This window comes from Phoca vitulina, unplaced genomic scaffold (assembly GCF_004348235.1).
Source record: "Phoca vitulina isolate PV1807 unplaced genomic scaffold, GSC_HSeal_1.0 scaffold66, whole genome shotgun sequence".
NCBI lineage: Eukaryota > Metazoa > Chordata > Mammalia > Carnivora > Phocidae > Phoca > Phoca vitulina.
The window spans coordinates 4,530,693-4,549,757 of NW_022589769.1; the positions used below are offsets into that span (position 1 = coordinate 4,530,693).

Sequence of the window (19,065 nt, forward strand, 5' to 3'; positions counted from 1 at the left end):
ACTCAACCAATTACATAGCCCACCTGGAGAAGTACTGCATGTAGGACAGACAGCACCTGCTTTGTCTCTCTGCAATTCACCCCGAATCAGTAGCTGTTGAGGTAACTCATATATTGGTCTGCGAGGGATGCCATATTACATATTATAGACCATGGGGGTTTACACAACAGAAACTCATCTTCTCAGAGTTTTGGAGACCGCAAACCCAAGACCAAAGCATCACAGGTTTGGTTTCTCTCAAGGCCTCTCTCCTTGGCTTGCAGACAATTACCTTCCTACGTGTTCTTACGGCAGCCTTTCCTCTATGCATGTGCTCGCTGCCCTGGTGGCTCTTTTTATATGGACACCATTCAGATGGGATGAGGGTCCTACCCTGATGGCCTCGTTTTAACAGAATCACCTCTTTAAAGACCCCATCTCCAAATACAGTAGCAATCTGAGGTACAGGGGTGGAGGGGTTAGGACTTGAACTTATGGATCTGGGGGGGGTCCCAATTCAGCCCATAATACGGATTACTCACATTGCTTCACTCCCCTTTCTTCTCTCCCTTGCTGGCCCATTTGCACTTCCCAAGTTCAGCATTAGCACCTTCATCCTTGCCTCCAGTTCCATTTTCTGGGGAACTTAGGCTAATATAGTGTCATTAGGCAAGAAGACAAAATCCTGCAGTTTCGCACCAAATCTATGTTCCCTGTCACAGTGGACTTAAGTGAAATAGTTTCTTTTTTTCTTTTTTTAAAAAAATATATTATTTATTTATTTGACAGAGAGAGAGAGAGAGAGAGCACAAGCAGGGGGAGCGGCAAGCAGAGGGAGAGGGAGAAGCAGACTCCTCGCTGAGCAGGGAGCTCGATTCGGGGCTTGATCCCAGGACCCTGGGATCATGACCTGAGCTGAAGGCAGTTGCTTAACAGACTGAGCCCCAAGTGAAATAGTTTCTATGCTAAATTGGATCATAACACCCCTTTGGGTAAAATGCACCAATGCACTTGGTCTAAACCCCCCCATTTCTACTCCTGCAGGAACTGCCTGGTCTGTGCCCTGCTCACCTCCCTGTTCTCAACTCCAACCTGTGCCCTTTTTCAGGTCCTCCAGCTTACCTGCACCCTTCCTGGTCTACGGGGCATTGCCTTTAGTCTTCCTTTTGCCAGGACCGCTGTCCTCTGGTGGCTTGCACAGTTGCCTTCTCTCGATCTGGTGGGTCTCAAACTAAATATTACCTTTTATATTCGTTTCCTAGGGGTGCTGTAACAAAGTGCCACAAACTTGGTTGCTTAAGACAACAGAAAGTGATTGCAACTTTGTAGGTCCTGGTCCCCACAGGGGGTGTGTGCTGTTGACTGCGGGGTGGTGGGGGGTGGTCAAAAGCTATGCCAGGACCCTTTGGACACCTGTGCCCAGACCAGCAGGAGAGAAGGGAAATCACCATACTAGTGTGGGTAATTGGTCTGGTCGGCAGGAAGAGGCACGGGTGCCTGAATGCAATGGGGGCAGGGAGGAATATGTGTGCAACGCAGGGGATCTACTTGGGGACACTCCCTTGTCCCCCCTGAAACTGTGAATGAACACATGCAGTAATCTGGGCCTGAGAAAGGTGTGATTTGCAAGAGTTCATACCTCTCAAGAGTGAAGGTTTGGGCCACGGCACCGGGTGAGCTCTCCAGAGCAGCTCAGGTGATGGCTGCAGGTAAGGAGCTATAGGATGAGGAGTGGAGGAAAGAATGAGACCAGGTACAGTCCCAAGATCAACCGCAGTGACAAAGGCCTTGGTTTGAATCACTAACTTCCCTCAGGGAGAACGGCCCATGGAAGTCATGGCAGGCTGCTCCCCAAACACGCATGGCCGCCATGACAGTGACCTCTGGGATGTCCAGCAGGGAACACACTTGACTGACCACGCTGGCTGCCGCCACTCAGTGCTTTCACACTGAGACTACGCTTCCCCTTCCTGTTCCCAGCCAGGCCTGAGCCCGGCAAGGGCGTTAGCGCACTGGGCCCGCTCCTGTAAGGCATGAGATTCCTCTGATGGGCAGTTTTGGCTCAAGAACTCCTCGTCAGACTGGCCAAACCTTTCTGGGACTTGCATTGCCCGCCGAGGTGCTTTCCCCCCTGACTTCTTCCTTCCCCTCGCCTGCAGTGCAGCTAGGCCTGCATCTGAAGGTTTCTTCTCTTCCCCTGGCTTCCTCCCTTTATCATTCACAAGTATTTCCGCCCAGAACCTGTCATGGTCTAATTCCATCATGGCGACTGTTTCTGGGAAGACCCCCAGCCAACACTGGAGTAATCCCCTGCTCCCTGGCCCCACTCACCTCTTTTTAGTTTGTGTCTCAGTACTGTGCTTTCTCCTTAAAAGTACTTTCACAGTTGGATATGCTTCCTTTATTTATATATATATATATATTATATATATGTTTTAAGATTTTATTTATTTGAGAGAGAGAGGTCATGAGCAGAGGCGAAGGGTGGAGGGAGAAGCAGACTCCCTGTGGAGCAGGGAGCCCGATGTGGGACTTGATCCCAGGATCCTGGGATCATGACCTGAGCCAAAGTGGATGCTCAAATGACTGAGCCACCCAGGTGCCCCTATATATTTTTTGGGGGGAGGGGGAGAGACAGAGAGCGAGCTGGGTAGGGACAGAGGGAGAGAGAGAATCCCAAGCAGATTCCATGCCCAGGACCAATCCTGACTTGGGGCTCCATCCCATGACCCTGAGACCATGACCTGAGCCAAAATCAAGAGTCAGATGCTTAAATGACTAAGCCACCCAGGGGCCCCTCCTTTGCTAATTTTTGCTGTGTTTCCCCACCAGACTGCAACCTCCGTCAGGGCAGGAACCCCATCTAAATGGAACTCACTCTTGCGCCGGGTGCCTGGCACAGAGCTTGGCACGCGGTGGGCACGTGGTCCATCTTTACTGGATGGGAGGACTTCCTCCGCCGCTCTGATCCCTTAACGATGCAGACGTCACTGTCAGGTCCTCCGGGTCTTGTGGTTGTTGGTATTTAAAGCAAGGACAAGAAAGCGTCCCAGGGAGGAGTCAGTGATTTGAAAAACAAGAAACCCCCATTCCCTGACACTGTGAGCCTGAGAATTGCAAGCAGCCAGGACCCTCTGGAAATCAGAGGGAAGCCACTTTGAGAAGTTCTAAAGAGCTGACAGGATGTGGCGCTTCTGATAGTGTGTGTGTGGGGAGGGAGGGGAGGGGAAGGAGGAATTCAGAGGTGCCCGTCTCCAAAGGGAATATTCACGGGTCTCCAGCCTTGGCCCCAAATCAAATTAGCCTTCTCATGTCCCCAAGCAAACAAGGCTTCTGAGTGATGTGTGGAGATCTAAGCGAGAGGAAGCGAAGGAGGGAGGAGCATCTTTGCATTGGAATCTTCCAGTGCAGGGCTCACTCAGTGGGGCTTCTGGGCTCTGCGTACTTAGATCCTGGCTCTGAGCAGTTGAACCTCCTCCCTTGCCCCTCAGTAAAGGCCTCTTTCCCCAGGCTCTGTTTCAAAGTGAAGAAGAAACGAAACCATCTGGAGTTTGTGGGTGCTCTAGTGGGCCAATGATCCTGGTTTAGGGTTTGCTGTTCCTTTGTGTTCGTGTTAGTTTTGTGTGCTTTGTGGTCTCTTTCAGTTTGGACTGCACAACACGAGAACAGAGTTGTTGGGAATAGTAGGTCTCGTGAAGAAGTTGTTAGTGACAGTAAAGAGGTGCAACTGCACAGTGGTTAATACCATGGCTTTCGACCCTTTATCAGTCAGGAGAGACGAAGCCATGTTGCCATAACAAACAGCACCCAAATCTCATTCATGCCATGTGTCTGGCTTAGCCCCGGCCGCTGTACCAAAATATCGTAGGCTAGGGGGCTTCAACAACAGAAATTTATTTCTCACACTTCTGGGGGCTGGGGAGCCCAAGATCAAGGTGCCAACAGACTTGGTGTCTTGTTTACAAACCAGACTGGCTGCTTCCTTGTTGGGTGTTCCCATGGCATGATACTGCTTGAGAGAGTAAGATCTCTGGTATCTCTTCTTATAGGGGCACTAATCCCATCATGAGGGCCTCTGCTCATGACCTCATCTAAACTTAACCACCTCCCAAAGGCCCCACCTCCCAATGCCATCACATTGGGGGTGAGGGCTTCTACAAATAAATTTTGGGCCCATTGGGGTTTTGCCATTTGGCATGGCAGAGGGAAGAGAATGTGAGGACTTAAGCACAGCCTCGGTCTTCAAGTGACAAATGTTTCTTCTGCTCACATTTCCTTGATCAAAAGCAAGTTACATGTGTAACTTCAAGAGGGATATGGAAAATACAATCCGGCCTTGTCCTCAGAAGGAAAGAACTGTATTATTGGCAACGGCTCTAATGAGCACAAGAGCGACACAGTCTAGATGTTGCTGTGGATGTATTTTTTTAGATGTGACTAACATTTAAATCAACATACTTTGAATGAGGCAGTTCACCCTCTATAATGTGGGTGGGCCTCATCGAATCAGTCGAAGGCCTTAAGACCGAGGTTTCCCAAAGAAAGAATTTGGCTCCAAGATGGCCACATAGAAACCCTGCTTGGGTTTCCAGACTGCTTGGCTTGCCCTCTGGATTTTGGACTCGAGACTGTAACAACACCAAATCTTTCCTGAATTTTCAGCTTGTTGGCCTGTCCTATGGATTTCAGACTTGCCAGCCCCCATAACTATGTGAGCCAATTCCTTAAAATATCTACCTATCTCTCTTGGCTCTTGTTGGGTCTCAAGTCTGCCAGTTCTTAGACTGGAATTTACTTTACACCAACACTGTTGATTCTCCTGCGTCTCCAGCTTGACAACTGCAGATTTTAGGACTTCTCAGCCTCCGTCATTGTGTGAATCAATTTCTTATAATAATATAATATATATACATATGAATGTATGTATCTGTTTGTGTATATACACACACACACCTTGCTGGTTGTGTTTCTCTGTAGAACCCTGACTAATACAGGTGTAGATTTCTCCTCCCAAGTGAAAAATCTACTAAAGCCCTTGGAAGAAACTGTACTTTTGTTTGGAGTTAAGAGCTAAAGGTCAAAGTGCTCTGTTGTGAAAACTTGATCATAGTTTAATAATGTGGAGAGAAGAATCTTCGGTTGGATGGAATTTTCCTTGCAGAGCATGCTAATGGCTTCGGACGTTTGAGGTAGTGTCTCTGTTTCTTCAGAGCTATAAGTAAGTGTAGAAGCTTGAGGCTGACTCCGGGATTGGTTTTCCTCTTGTTTTTTTCCTGTGTAGAGTGTGGTCAGACCTAGCAGTGTTTTGGTGATGTTATTTCATTGACAAACTCTGTCATGAAACTTTAAAAAAAATCCTTATTTTAAATGTTGCTCTGCTAAGTCCCCAAATCACAGTCTTTCAGACCTGGGGCGAACCATGGAGCTAATCTGGCCTCATTCTTCTCAAATTGTGTTCTATGAAACATATATTCCTGAATGTTGATAGGTGGTCCTTGAAAAAAGGGATTCCATGACCAAGTGGATTTGATAAAGACAGCATATACTCTCTCCTTTTTTGGAGAATCCAAATGCACTTCAGTGAAGTTTGAGGTGCCTCCTTGGCTTGGAAGTAGAGATGTCAAGTAGGCAGTTGGTAGTTGGGTCTGGATTTCAGGGACAAGGGCTGCACATGTAGGTTTGGATGTTAACACGTTCCAAACCACAGAAGCAGGTGAGATTACTTGGGAGAGAGTTTGGAAGGAAGAGGAGTGTGTGAAGTCCGGAGGTGCTGCAGCTTTCTTGTAACCTTGAGGGGAGGACCCGAGACTGTAGGCAAGACCCAGAAGATGGCATTGCTGAATTAAATGACAGAAACCAGAATGCTAAGACAAAACTCAAGCCAGTAAAGCTGATTCTACTGCTGGATTTCTTAACCAGATGCCAGTAAATTCCCTTATTTTTTTTTTTTAAGATTTTATTTATTTGACAGAAAGAGACACAGCGAGAGAGGGAACACAAACAGGGGGAGTGGGAGAGGGAGAAGCAGGCTTCCCGCCGAGCAAGGAGCCCTATGCGGGGCTCGATCCCAGGACCCCAGGGTCATGACCTGAGCTGAAGGCAGACGCTTAACGACTGAGCCAACCAGGTGCCCCCCTTATTTTTTTTTTTTTAAGAGACGGAGGGAGAGAGGCCGGGGAGAGGCAGAGGGGCAGAGGGAGAGAGAGAATCTTAAGCAGGCTTCACATGGAGCCTGATACGGAGCTCAATCTCACAACCCTGAGATCATGACGTGAGCTGAAATCAATAGCTGGTCGCTTAACTGACTGAGCCGTGGTAAATTCCTTTTTAAAAAAGATTTTATTTATTTATTTGCGAGAAAGAGAGAGAGAGAGGAGAGAGAGAGCGCGCACACGAGCAGGGGGAGAGGGAGAGGGAGAAGCAGGCTCTCTGCTGAGCAGGGAGCTCAAGGCGGGGCTCAATCCCAGGACCCTGAGATCATGATCTGAGCCAAAAGCAGACATTTAACTCACTGAGCCATCCAGGTTAAGTTAAATTCCTTTTAACTTAAGTTTTTATGTCATGTCTTTGAAAGAGTCTTGACTAGTATGACGTCTCCCAACCTCTTTTGCACACTTACCTCTGTCTCCTCTTAGTCTGTGTTTTCCCATCTCCTTACCTGTCCTGCAGGAGAACCAGCTGACCCCAAGATGTCAGAATTAACTAGTCACTCCCATCCTGAGGAGCAAAGGGGAAGGCCTGACATCCCCCAGTCATGGTCTATTGTTGTCCTTTTGGGCGTGAGTGGAGCAATCAGCTAAAAGTCAGTTATGTGTTTGAAGATTTTATTTTTATTTTTGGATTGCTAGCAACCAACCCAAACTGACTTTGGCTAATGTGAGCCAGAAAGGGAGTTTATTGGAAGCATCACAGGCTTCCCCCACAGAATCAAAGACAGAGCTGGGACAAGCTGAGCAACAACAGACTTGGGGAAGGCAAGCAATCAGAGCCGTCCTGGGGAGCTTCAGCAGGCTTTCATTGAAATCCTCTCTGGGCTGACCACCGACATGGTGCACTCTCGGTTCTAGCTTGAAATGGCTGGGAGACGGAACATGTTTTAAGGATGAGAGTGAAGTGAGATGAGCCTCTTGGCCCTGGTTCCTGGGAAGAACCAGGTTCCTGCATATCAGAGAGGCTTGGTGGCCCACCAAGAAGGGTCAGCCAGACCTCTCTGAGGGTGGAGCCATCCCTGGGCTTCTCCAAGCTGCTCGAGGCTCCCAGGTGATGAAGAACAACCTCTGCAGGACTTCACTGCTCCTAAGACCCAGGGAGAGCTGGGGAGATGCTTCCCTTGGTGCTTTTGGCTTTTAGGACTCTCATCGGCCCAGACTCTGCCCATCAGGGGTCTCTCTGACATCTTCATTTTTTTATTTTTTTAAGATTTATTATTTATTTATTTGACAGAGAGAGAGAGAGATAGAGCAGGAACACAAGCAGGGGCAGTGGAAGAGGGGGAAGCAGGCCTCCCCACGAGCAGGGAGCCCGACACGGGGCTCGATTCCAGGACCCTGGGATCACGACCTGAGCCGAAGGCAGATGCTTAATGACTGAGCCACCCAGGCGCCCCTCTCTGACATCTTTAATCTTTATCCCTTTTCTCTTGGTCTCTGCTGTTCATGCCTTTCACTCTGCTTTCTTTCCTCTTCCAAATGCCCCTCCTCCTACAGACTAAATATTTGTGTCCCCTGGAAATTCATGTTGAAACCTAATCCCCAGTGTGGTGGTATTGGGAGATGGGGTCTTGGGGAGGTGATTAGGTCATGAGGGTGGAGCTCTTGTGAAGGGGAAAAGAGACTTTGGAGAGATCTCTTGTCTCTTCCGCCTTGGGGGAATATAATAAAAAGATGGCTGTCCTTTCCCCCTCAACCCTCTTGCCAATTTAGCTTTTCCCTTGGACTTCCCTATTTCTGTCCGCATTCTTCCTAGGTTCAAGAAGTGGGCTCTCACCAGATACCTAATCTCTGAGAAATATACTTCTGTTATTTGTAACAGAACTATACTCAGTCTAGAGGCACCTGGGTGGCTCAGTCGTTAAGCGTCTGCCTTCGGCTCAGGTCATGATCCCAGGGTCCTGGGATCGAGCCCCCACTGGGCTCCCTGCTAGGCGGGGAGACTGCTTCTCCCTCTCCCACTCCCCCTGCTTGTGTTCCCTCTCTCGCTGTGTCTCTCTCTGTCAAATAAATAGATAAAATCTTTAAAAAAAAAAGAACTATACTCAGTCTATAGTATTTTTTTAAAGATTTTCATTTATTTATTTGTCAGAGAAAGAGAGGGAACAAAAACAGGGGGAGCGGCAGGCAGAGGGAGAAGCAGGCTTCCCGCGGAGCAGGGAACCCGACGCGGGGCTCGATCCCAAGGCCCTGGGATCATGACCTGAGCTGAAGGCAGTCGCTTAACCGATTGAGCCACCCAGGCATCCCATCAGTCTATAGTATTTTCTATAGCAGCCTGAATAGACTAAAACACCACCCTTAAAAAAAAAGATTCTTATTTAAAGAATAATTATTCAAAAATAATTATTCAAACAGTACCAAAGATTTTTCAGTGAAAACTAAGTCTTTTTTCCCACCCTAGCTTATGTCTATATATAGATATATATCTATATAGGTCTATATACCTACTATTCTACTTGTTTGTTTTTTTTTTTCAAGTAGTCTCCTTATTGGGCTTGAACTCACAACCTTGAGATCAAGACCTGAGCTGAGACCGAGAGTCTGATGCTGAGCGGCCTGAGCCACCCAGGCGCCCCTGCCTACTATTTTATTTGTAAACACAGCAGAACAGATTACACACTTGCTCAGTAACTTGCATTTTCCACTCAGTGATGTATCGTTCATATGAGAACACATCTGGCGCATTCTTTCTGACGGCTGCATAGTCTTCCACCCCAAGTCTCCATTGATGGATGGGCTTTTGTGAATACAAATGATGAGGCAGCAAATATCCTTGTGCACCTTACATTAGGCACCTGGCCTCACACACATCTGTTGGAAACAATTGTGCTTCTTTTCCCAAGAGTTAGCAAAGCTTTGTTCTTCTGGTTTCTACCAGACTTCCCAGGCATGGCCCACACTGGCTGCTTCTCTTTCTCTCGACTCCTTAAGTACTTACAATATGGCTTCTACCCAGAAACATACTCAAGGCGCACCAGTGACCTCCTTCCTTGGTACATCACTTCTGACTTTTCTGTAGAATTTGACCTCACTGCCCATCCCGTCCTGAAACTCTCCTTGCTTGGCTGTTATGGTGGATGATCTTCATCTTCCCATTTCTCTAAGCGTGATTTTCCTGGGACCTTTGTCTGCCTTATTGTCTGGCAGGAGCTTGAGGGAGTGGAACCTGCTGGGTTAGCTCTTGGCCCACACCCATTTACCTCACTGCCTGGACCCCCAGAGGAATGGGAGGTTTTGATCAAAATCTGAATTCACACTCTCTTTTAGGCTCAAACCCTTAATTAAAAAAAAAAAAAAAGTGTTGTTTTTAATTCCCACATTTTATATTATTATCATCACTATCTTAATATTTATTATGTACCATTTGAAAAATATGAAAAGGTGTGGGGGCACCTGGGTGGCTTAGCTGGTTAAGCATCTGACACTTGATATTGGCTCAGGTCTCGATCTCAGGGTTGTGAGTTCAAGCCCTGAGTTGGGCTCCACGCTGGGTGCAGGGCTTAAAAAAAAATACCAAAAGGTGTCAACAGTAACAAAGAATACAACAAAAGAATAACACAACAAATACCAACGTATCCACTATTCAGCTTAATAAAATGTGACCAACACAACTGGAGGTTCTTTTGTACCCTCCCTGCACCCCAGAGATTATACTGAATTTGGAGTTTGTAATTTTCTTGCATTTTAACTGAGTCCGGAATTTCTGACTGACCTCTCTGGATATCTCTATATGGGTATCCCACTTAGTATGGCTAAAAGCAAACGCAAGTGATTCCATTTATGTAAAAAGGAAAATGCATTTGCCCTATCATCTATCTATCTATCTAAATATCTATCTATCTATCTATCTATCTATCTATCTATCTATCTATCATCTATCCTCAGAAATCCTTCCAGAAAGATCTATATCAGGGGTTGACCAAACAGAACACAAGCCTGTTTCCAACTTCTGTGAGACATCAAAATGTTAATTATTTCTGGATGCTTGGACTATGGATAGTTTTTCTATCTGCTCATTTGTGTTTTCTAAATTTTCAACAATGGAGCATGGATTACTTTACTACTAATGCCCCAAACCTATCTTCCCCTCAACCCTCTTACCAATTTAGCTTTTACCCCAGACATCTCTATTCCTTTTTTTTTTTTTAAGATTTTATTTATTTATTTGACAGAGAGAGACAAAGTAAGAGAAGGAACACAAGCAGGGGGAGTGGGAGAGGGAGAAGCAGGCTTCCCGCTGAGCAGGGAGCCCGATGCGGGGCTTGATCCCAGGACCCTGGGATCATAACCTGAGTCGGAGGCAGACGCTTAAAGACTGAGCCACCCAGGCGCCCCATAGACATCCTTATTTCTGTTGGAATTCTGCAATTCTTCACAGGTCCAAAACCTGGGAGGCATGCTTGATGCCCTTTTCCCTGTTTCACATTCCATCAGTTCTTACTACACCTTGTGGTTGAGTGGATTTCTATCTCCCCTGTTAGATTTTAAGTTCTGAAGGGGCACAGACTTTGTCTCCCTGGGGGCGCATCACACAGCACAGCTCAAAAACAGATGGTCCCGAAGTGGTTATCGAACCTTCCTGCCTGATGCCTCGGGCATGTCCGTATACCTTGCAACAATCACCTGGCTTATTTATAGAAATTTCCTCTATAAATAAGTGGTTTCTGTTTCAGGTATGGTTTGCCCTTGATATTTACACTCCATCTCTGACCCTACCCCATCCTCAAACTTAGAAACTGGAATTAGAGCTGGTATTCAAATCCTTAACCACAGTACAAGCAGCCAGCCCCTCGTAAGAACTAAGTCATAGTTGTGAAGTTCTTTTTTTCCCCTCGACATTCTAGCTGCTGTCAGTACATTTGCTGGGGAATTCTCGACGAGATTTTACTTGTCCTTCCATGCTGTTCTTTCTGGGGTTTCCTTGTTTCTTTTTGTGATCCCGTTCCAGATGGCTCAGGAGTGCATCCAAAATGAGTATTTTGACAGATTGCTTACTGCTTGCAAACCGTGTCACCTTCGATGTTCTAATACCCCTCCTCTACCTTGTCAGCGTTATTGTGATGCAAGTAAGTAATACTGCTTGAACAATTAATTCATTGGTGTGACCTATTTTCTCTACATTGACTATTTATTCAAAGAATAGACATTACGGGGAAGAGGGTGAGATCTCCTGAATCAAAAAGAGAAAGGAAAGAAGGCAAGTATTTAAATGCCAACAGGAGCAAAGTAATTACTCAGAACTGAACTCAATTTTATTCAGCGCTGTTAGCAACATAGATTTTATCAACTCTTCTAATTAAGTGTTATTTAGAATTTACAAGTCAATGCTGATGAATTAAGGGAATTGGATGGCAAATAATCTTTACTTGATGTGGATATTATGTTGTCAGTTCATTATCTCTCTGATATTCTTTTAATTCAGTGAAAGGAACAAATACAATTCTCTGGACCTGTTTGGGCCTGAGCTTGATCGTTTCTTTGACAGTTTTCGTGTTGATGTTCTTGCTAAAGAAGATGAATTCAGAACCATCAAAGAACGAACGTAAAAACACAGGTTGGTTTGATGTTTAGTCTTGGAAATCTATTTCCAAGAGGTGGCTATTGTGAATTTCAGTTCCTTCTCACGCTCTCTCTTTTTTTTTTTTCCCCCCCGTGATGAGTATTTCATTTGGTTAGAGCCCTTTTGAAAGTGTGTTAGAGGACAGTTGTGTTAAACGAACTTTTGGAAAGGAGCAAGCTGTCTTCTTTTTGGTTCGCAGGTGCCCCACAGAGCCTTACTTCCCCCACATTCTTCCCTCAGTAATTACTCTTCTGAAGTACGGAGGCTTCCTTGGCAAACATCCATCTCTTTGACCAAAGTTAGCCCATTGATTAAATGTCTTACTCTCAGAAACTGCTAGCCGGGTCTGCTACTATCAGGAAAAAAGTATTTGACAAGATCCATGGCCATATTCTTAAGACAAATGTAAATGCTGTTTGCTTGGGTGAATATTTTACTGCCAAAAAAACTGCTAGAATTTAATAACCAGCTGTTCTTGGAGTATTTGAGCAGTCATTTTAAAGATTATTATCTTCATTAAGCAGCAGAGAACCAGTCTCAGAGAAGTGAATGTTCTACTTAAAGGCTTTTTAAGATAAAAATATTTCTGCTGCACCTTTGCCCATGATCTGATTCCCAAACACGTTGCAGCCATTGGCCTATTTCTTGATGCATTTATTTTCCATGCATAATCTGCATTAAGCACCCAGCTCATTTGCAGTAAAGAGAGGTAGATGGCTGTTGCCCATAATTTACTCACTTTTCTTTTTTTCTTGTGCCTAGGGTCTGAGAGACAGGTGGGGAGTGACTTTAAGTGTGACATTCTGGAAGATGGAGTTATTCTGTGGCAGGTTGGGGAAGTAATAAAGCTTACCTTCACCAGCATATAAATGGGGACATAATAGAGACTCCTTCCTTACATGATCACAAAAGATTCATTACAAAGGAAAAATTTGATTTGCTACCAAATGCTCTGTAAGGGAAGCATCTTTGCTTTGAATTCTAAAATGTCACCCAAAGGCTCATTTTGGTGTGCTGTAACATATGGTAATCTGTCATTTCACCGGTGTCTAATAGAATCAATACCTCAATGCCTCCAAGGGCCAAGTGGGCAACCAGTGAATGCAATGGGCCAGGTGGAGGTTTCAACAGTAGAGAGCCTATGCCCTTCCTCAAGGAGACAGGTGCTCCTGACTCCAGCCAATTGTTTCCATGTAGGAATGTTAGCTACCAGTTAACCCCCCCGCTTTTTTTTTTTAAAGAGACCAATTGCCTCGATTTGCAGGTGAAATCCCTTGAAATTTTTTTGTTTGTTTTTTTAAATCTCTTGGTTTTTAAAGGGGGGGGGTCAACATAAAACATGTAAGCAAACACTTAAAAACACTGTATGGGCCTAAACAAAGTCTATCTTCAAATCCAGCGTGGCCTGCGGTCTATCAGTTCGTGACTTCTAGTGCAGGAACATACTCATTTGTTTTGTAGGAGATCTGTCTCCATGGCTTGGAGCCCTAATGTGTACTGCTAAGACTGTCAGGACTGCACCACCTGGGAAGTTGGGGTTAATGGTTGTGTTTCTGCATAATCAGGATCGACTCTCCAGGACCAGGTGAATGCTGACCAGGAGGAGGGCCGTGCTAGCAGGAATGGTGAGGAAGTTCTCTCGAGGGGCCTGGAGTACACAGTAGAAGAATGTACCTGCGAAGACTGCGTCAATTCTGAATCAAAGGTCGATTCTGACCATTTCTTTCCACTCCCGGCTATGGAGGAAGGTGCAACCATTCTCGTCACCACGAAAACAAATGACTACTGTAACAGCCTGCTAGCTAGTGTCACAGAGATGGAGAAACCCATTTTTACCAGATAATCAACCATTTCAACTAGTGTAGAGCTGCTTTGAAAATCCTATGTCAGAAGGATGATGTATCACATCTCTTTAGGATGATTGTACTTATCAGTTGCTGATAGAGCTTTTTGTCCTGTAATTCTAGAAAATCTTTATGTTAGATGTACTTCCCTACCTTACTGTTGGGAACTTAACTGGAAATTTCCTTGGTTTCATGATTAAATTCTTGACTCACTGAAAAAAAAGCACTGCAGTGTGTAGAGCCCATAGTCCCATATTTCTATGGCTAGCTCCCTTCTCTCCTATACACACACATATATATATTTCAAGCCAGATTGGATTTTTCTCTTTATTATTAATGGAAAGCAAGGTGATCCTATGTACTCCTGGATATAGGAGAAGCCTAGAGTCAGCCACACTAATTTAGTGTGCAATGCGTGAGTGCAAGGCTCCTGACCTTGTGGGCTTTCAGCTTAATGGAGACATCAGGCATTATTACAATCCCATAAATAAATGTGTAATTGCAAACTAGGACAAAGGTATAGTAGGTATCATTTTCAGACCCCAGTGCAGGTAATAATAATGATGGCTAAAACTTAGCCTTACTAGGGGCGCTTGTGTGGCTCAGTCAGTTAAGCATCTGGCTCTTGATTTCAGCTCAGGTTATGATCTCGTGGGTCTTGGGATCAAGCCCCATGACTCAGGCTCTGTGCTCAGCAGGGAGTCTGCTTGAGATTCTCCATCTCTCTCTCTCCCTCTGCCCCTCTCCCTGCTCACACCTTCTCTTATTCTCTAGTAAATAAATAAATCTTAAAACAACAACAACAAAAAACTTAGCCTTACTAATGTGCCAGGACTGTTCTATATGCTTTACCTGTACTAACTCATTTAATGCATACAACAAATCACAAGGTAGGTGAACAATTATTACCTCCATTTTACAGATGATGGCAGAAACTGAGTCAGAGGAAGGTAACATAACCAGTAAATGGCAGAGCCAGGATTTAAACCCAGACATCCTGATTTATTTATTTTTTTTCTCTTCATATCAATTTAAGTTCATTTGAGTTCCCCAGCTCTTTGGGCTACAATTTTAAGTCATTATTGGGGGAGGGGTCCCTCCCTGGGGTTGTGCAAAGGTCCTGAGGTGTTATGGGAAGGTTATGCAACAGGTGATGATGCCCTCTGATAATATGTTGACTTTGATCGTTGTTAAGATGCCCACTGACAAAACAGCGTAGACCTCAAAGTCTTGGGGCTTTGTGGCTTTTGTGTCAGGTTTGGGATAAGGGGAAACTTGGTGAGCCCTTTTTACCCATTGGGGGCCATTCTAAGTTTCCATTCCAGGCCCTTGAGGACCACAGGAGACAATATAGTACAGTGGTTAAAGTACTGGCTCTTGGAGCCAGATTGCCTGGACTTGAATCCTGGCTCTGTTACTAGAAGTTACAGACTTTGGGTGACTGTGAAAGTTACTTAACCACTTGTGCCTCAGTTTCCCCATCTGTAAAATGGAAATAATAATAGTATCTACTTATAAGGTTGTTTTAAGGATTAAATGAAAGCACACACACACTCATTTGCATACATACATGTGCATGTATATATATATATAAATTTTTTCATGAAAGTATCTGGTTTATAATAAATACTTTGAGTTACATTGTTGTAATGATTTTTATTAATCCGCTTGAATTGTAGTCTGAGAGCAGGCACACACTCCTTTCCTGTTCTACAGCTGTTACAGGAACAGTATATGGAATACTGCTCCTAGCTTCTCACAGGCCCTCTTCCTCCCCACCCCCCCAACATCTCCTCAATGAGTTTAGTTTTTCAAGGCTGACAAGAGCTGTAGACTTTAGGCTCTTAATTCTTGGTCTTTGAGGACTAGGTGAAAATCTCAGAAAAAAGGAATTACAACGTTTCAAGGGGGTGGTTGGGGATAGAATAGGTAAAGCACAAGCTCTGATGTCACTCACTTATCCTGCCTCAAGTGCCATGAAGGAAAGGTACAGGGCGCTATGAGAAGGTATAACATGTTATCATGGTGACAACTCCATGAAGCAGGTATGTGATGCCTTACCAAGGGTTACAGAGGCAGGAGGAACCAAACTAGGCTTTTGGGGGTGGAGGAGTTGAGGGGGTGGATTTAGGCACATAGACTCTTCAAAATTACAAATTCACAACAACTATAGAGTATAATTTTGGAAAATGGCAAAGACAGCCCCACCAACCAAACACACAAGTATTTTCATCTCTCCATTCTCTCAGTCCCTACACATGGTCATACTTTGACACGATCGTAATCATGGCATACAGATCATTTTGCATGGGACTTTTTTTTAGTTAACTCATTGTCATTGGCCTTTCCCCATGTTTCCATCTTTATAATTAGCATTTTCAACTACTGCAAGAGATTCCTTGTGAAATGGGCCATGATTTGCTTAGCTATTATTTGGTGCTTTCCACTCTTTCACTGTCATAAATAACGCTGCCCTACAGCCTTCTCCAAAGAGCTCTTGACTTCTGCTGAATCCAAAAGATAAATTCCTGGGGGCCAGAGGTTTTGTGTTGAGAGGCAGTGTAGTAGGAAGACCATGGAGCTGTGGGTCACACAGGACTGGGCTGGAATTCTGGCTCCATTTCCCTGTGGGGCCCGTTCCTCAATCCAGAGTTTTCAACTGTGGATCAAGATTTATTAGTGGATCAATCAACTGTCTCATTCAGCATAAAAAAAAAAAAAAGACAAATAGAAGAGACTACATTACCCATGGAATTGTTTTGTTAAACATCTCCTTAAATGTATGCATGTGTGTACTGGGTTGTGATGTAAAATGTATTTTTTTTTTAACTCCGGGTTTCAGGCAAAATGCCCTTTTAAACCTTTCTGGGTCCGCTTTCCCCCACGTATAAAACGGGACAGCAATCTGAGCTTCGTATTATGAACACGTGTTGGCACATCATCCATCCACCTTCATCTCCAACGCCACCACCCTAGCCCCAGACACATTTCTTGCTGGGCAGCTGACTGCAATGGCTCCCTAAGCAGGTGCCCTTTCTCCACCCTGCCCCACTACAATTCATTCTGAACCCAGGAAGAGTAATCGTCTTAAGACCTAATTCAGATCGTGTCACTCCTCCGCGTAAATTCTTGCAATGGCTTCCCATTCCCTTATACCCTCCACCCTGCTCTCCTACCTCCTCTCTCTCACCCACCCTCTGGCTCCAGTCAAGCCCCGAGGCAGAGCCTTTGCACTCGCTGTTCCTTCTGGAACACCCTTCCTGCGCATCTTCCCGGGCCCGTCTCCCAGCCATGGTCCAGGTCTCAGCTCAAAGATCGTTTCCTTAGGGGTGCCCTCCGGAACTGCCCATCTCCGGGCAGGTTTTGGCCAATTGCCCTTTTTTATTTCCCTTCTCAGCTCCTACTGCTCTCTGGAACGGTCTTGGCTCATTTCTCCGGGCCTGTTCACTGTCTCCCCGACAGAGCTGTGGGCCCAAGAGGGCACAGAAACGTCCAGTTCGGTCCCGCCGCAGCCAAGAACGCCGGGCGACTCTCGCACCTCGGTGCTTCCCCGCGAGGGTCTCTAACCCACGAGGACCCCACCGCCTCGCTGCGCCGGCGCGCTGGCGTGCCGGCGCCCGAGTTTACCTTCCGGGTCGGGGGGCGGGTCCGCGGCGGCGGCGCTCCACTTCCGGGGCGGGGCGGGCGGGCGGGGCGGTGCGCTGTCTCCCGGCCTGTCTGGAGCCCGGCGGCGGCAGTGGCGGCAGTGGCGGCGGCACGGCGCAGGCACCGGCCCGGGAGCGGCACCATGAGCGGTGAGTGGCGGCTTCGCCGCTGTCACCCGGCCCGGCTGCCCCGGCTCCCGCCGCTCCAGCTGCACACTCCGGCCCCCGAGTGCCCCGTCCCGCTCGCTCGCAGACCCCCGTCCGGTCTCTCGCAGACCCCGGTCCGCGCGGGAGCTGGCCCCCGGTCACCTGCACTTCTCTGGCGTCCCAAGTCCAGGCACTGCCAGTCCCCTGCCTCCTGTCCATCGCTTACAACCAGCTCCTGGACACCTGTCCCCAGACCCCCAGCCTCTCCCAGTCCTTCGACCTCCTTGCCCAGTCACCGGTCCCTCCCCCCAGTTCTCAGACCTCCTAACTCCGGGACCCCCCTCCCCCAGTCCCAGTTTCAGTTCCGGGCCCCCCTGCTCCGCAGTCATTCCCATTTCCCAGGCCCCCGGCGTGCAGTCGCTCCAGTCTCCACACGGTCATGGTGTCGTCTCTGGACACTCTTAGTTGGCTGACCCCTGAACCCCGTGCCCCCCGTGGCTCTCGGTCCCCAAGGGACTGTGAGTTCTCCAGCCTTTGTCTTCCCCGCCCCTCCCATTCCCTCGTGCCCTGTCCCCCGGTGCTTTGCTGTTCCAGTTACCAGTTGTTCCCAGTTGTTCCCACTGTACGCTCGCAGTGTCCCTCTCTGGTCCTTGCTTCTTACATTTTGGTCCTTTTTTTTCATACTCCCGCTCCTTTCAGTTCTTTTCCTAGCTCATTTGAGGTCTCCCTCGCCCTGTCCTGCACCCCTTCCCTTCTTGTTCAGTACTGAACCCGTCTGGGGACCATCGCGTTGCCCTTCCCAGCCCACCATCCCCCTCTCCCGCCCGCAGGGAGGGGTGTGGCTTTTGGTGGGGAGGCCGGGAGTGGGAGGGAGGTGGGTGTGGACAGCTTGTGCTCGGTGTTTCTGAAGTTTAGTCCCAAGACTTGGACGTATATGCTCAGCCCTTCTCTGAAGCGATCTACTGGTGTTTTGGTGCTAAGTCATTCCTGGGTGTTGTGCGTGCAGAGGGACTCCGGGAAGCCTCGCAGTCCGCCCTGACTGGGATCTGGATTTACTTAGGAGGACCCGCCTACCCTCACACTGCCTGTTTTCCTTTTACTGTGGAGTTGCCTCTGAAAAGTCCCTGCATCCAGCTCCCTTGGCCTTAGCCTTTCACCCAGGCATTTCTGGAGGTTGAGGAGGAGGGGGGAGGGCAAGGTGAAGGGGCTGGGTGTCTCTTAATGTTTAACTCTTGAGTTATCTCCGTGGGTCTTTTTTTTTTTTTTTTTTAACAAGTCATGCGCCTTTTGTTTTGCTGTTCAAGAGCAAGATTTGTGAAATTGTTGGTTCTAATGAGGGAGCTGGGAAGGGGGTTTCCTGGGAGATAGTCCGTCCAGCTTCTGTTGTCAGAGCAAATGATTTTTTGGCCTCATTAAATTTCTGGTCCTTGAACATTAGTGATACTGCAACAAAGAGGTGATGGGCTGGTTTCCACCCAGGAGGTAGTACAGCCTGGTTTAAGTGCAGGCCCTGGAGCCAGACAGCCTGAGTTCAAATTCTGACTCTGCTCTATAAAGCTGTGTGATTTACGACCATTCTGAAGTCCCAGCAAAATGGGGGTAAATAATAGTACCTGTCACCTAGGCTTATTGCAGTGACTAAATAACTTTATTTAGGTGCTGTGCTTCTTAAATGGTAT

The 19,065-nt window shown here is 46.8% G+C and overlaps 2 protein-coding genes across 2 annotated transcripts in view; both read left to right on the forward strand.

Annotated features, from left to right (window-relative positions):
* The window catches only part of TNFRSF17 (TNF receptor superfamily member 17), a 79,221-nt gene extending 65,627 nt beyond the window's left edge, over positions 1-13,594 (forward strand). Inside the window, 3 exon segments of the mRNA XM_032392218.1 lie at positions 11,036-11,261; positions 11,582-11,745; positions 13,317-13,594. Coding sequence (XP_032248109.1) covers positions 11,036-11,261; positions 11,582-11,745; positions 13,317-13,594 — 668 coding nt within the window.
* Positions 13,595-17,309: 3,715 nt separating this feature from the next.
* SNX29 (sorting nexin 29) overlaps positions 17,310-19,065 on the forward strand; it is a 510,558-nt gene continuing 508,802 nt past the window's right edge. The window contains exon 1 of the mRNA XM_032392169.1: positions 17,310-17,389. Coding sequence (XP_032248060.1) covers positions 17,383-17,389 — 7 coding nt within the window. The 5' untranslated portion in view covers positions 17,310-17,382. The remainder of the gene's footprint in view (positions 17,390-19,065) is intronic.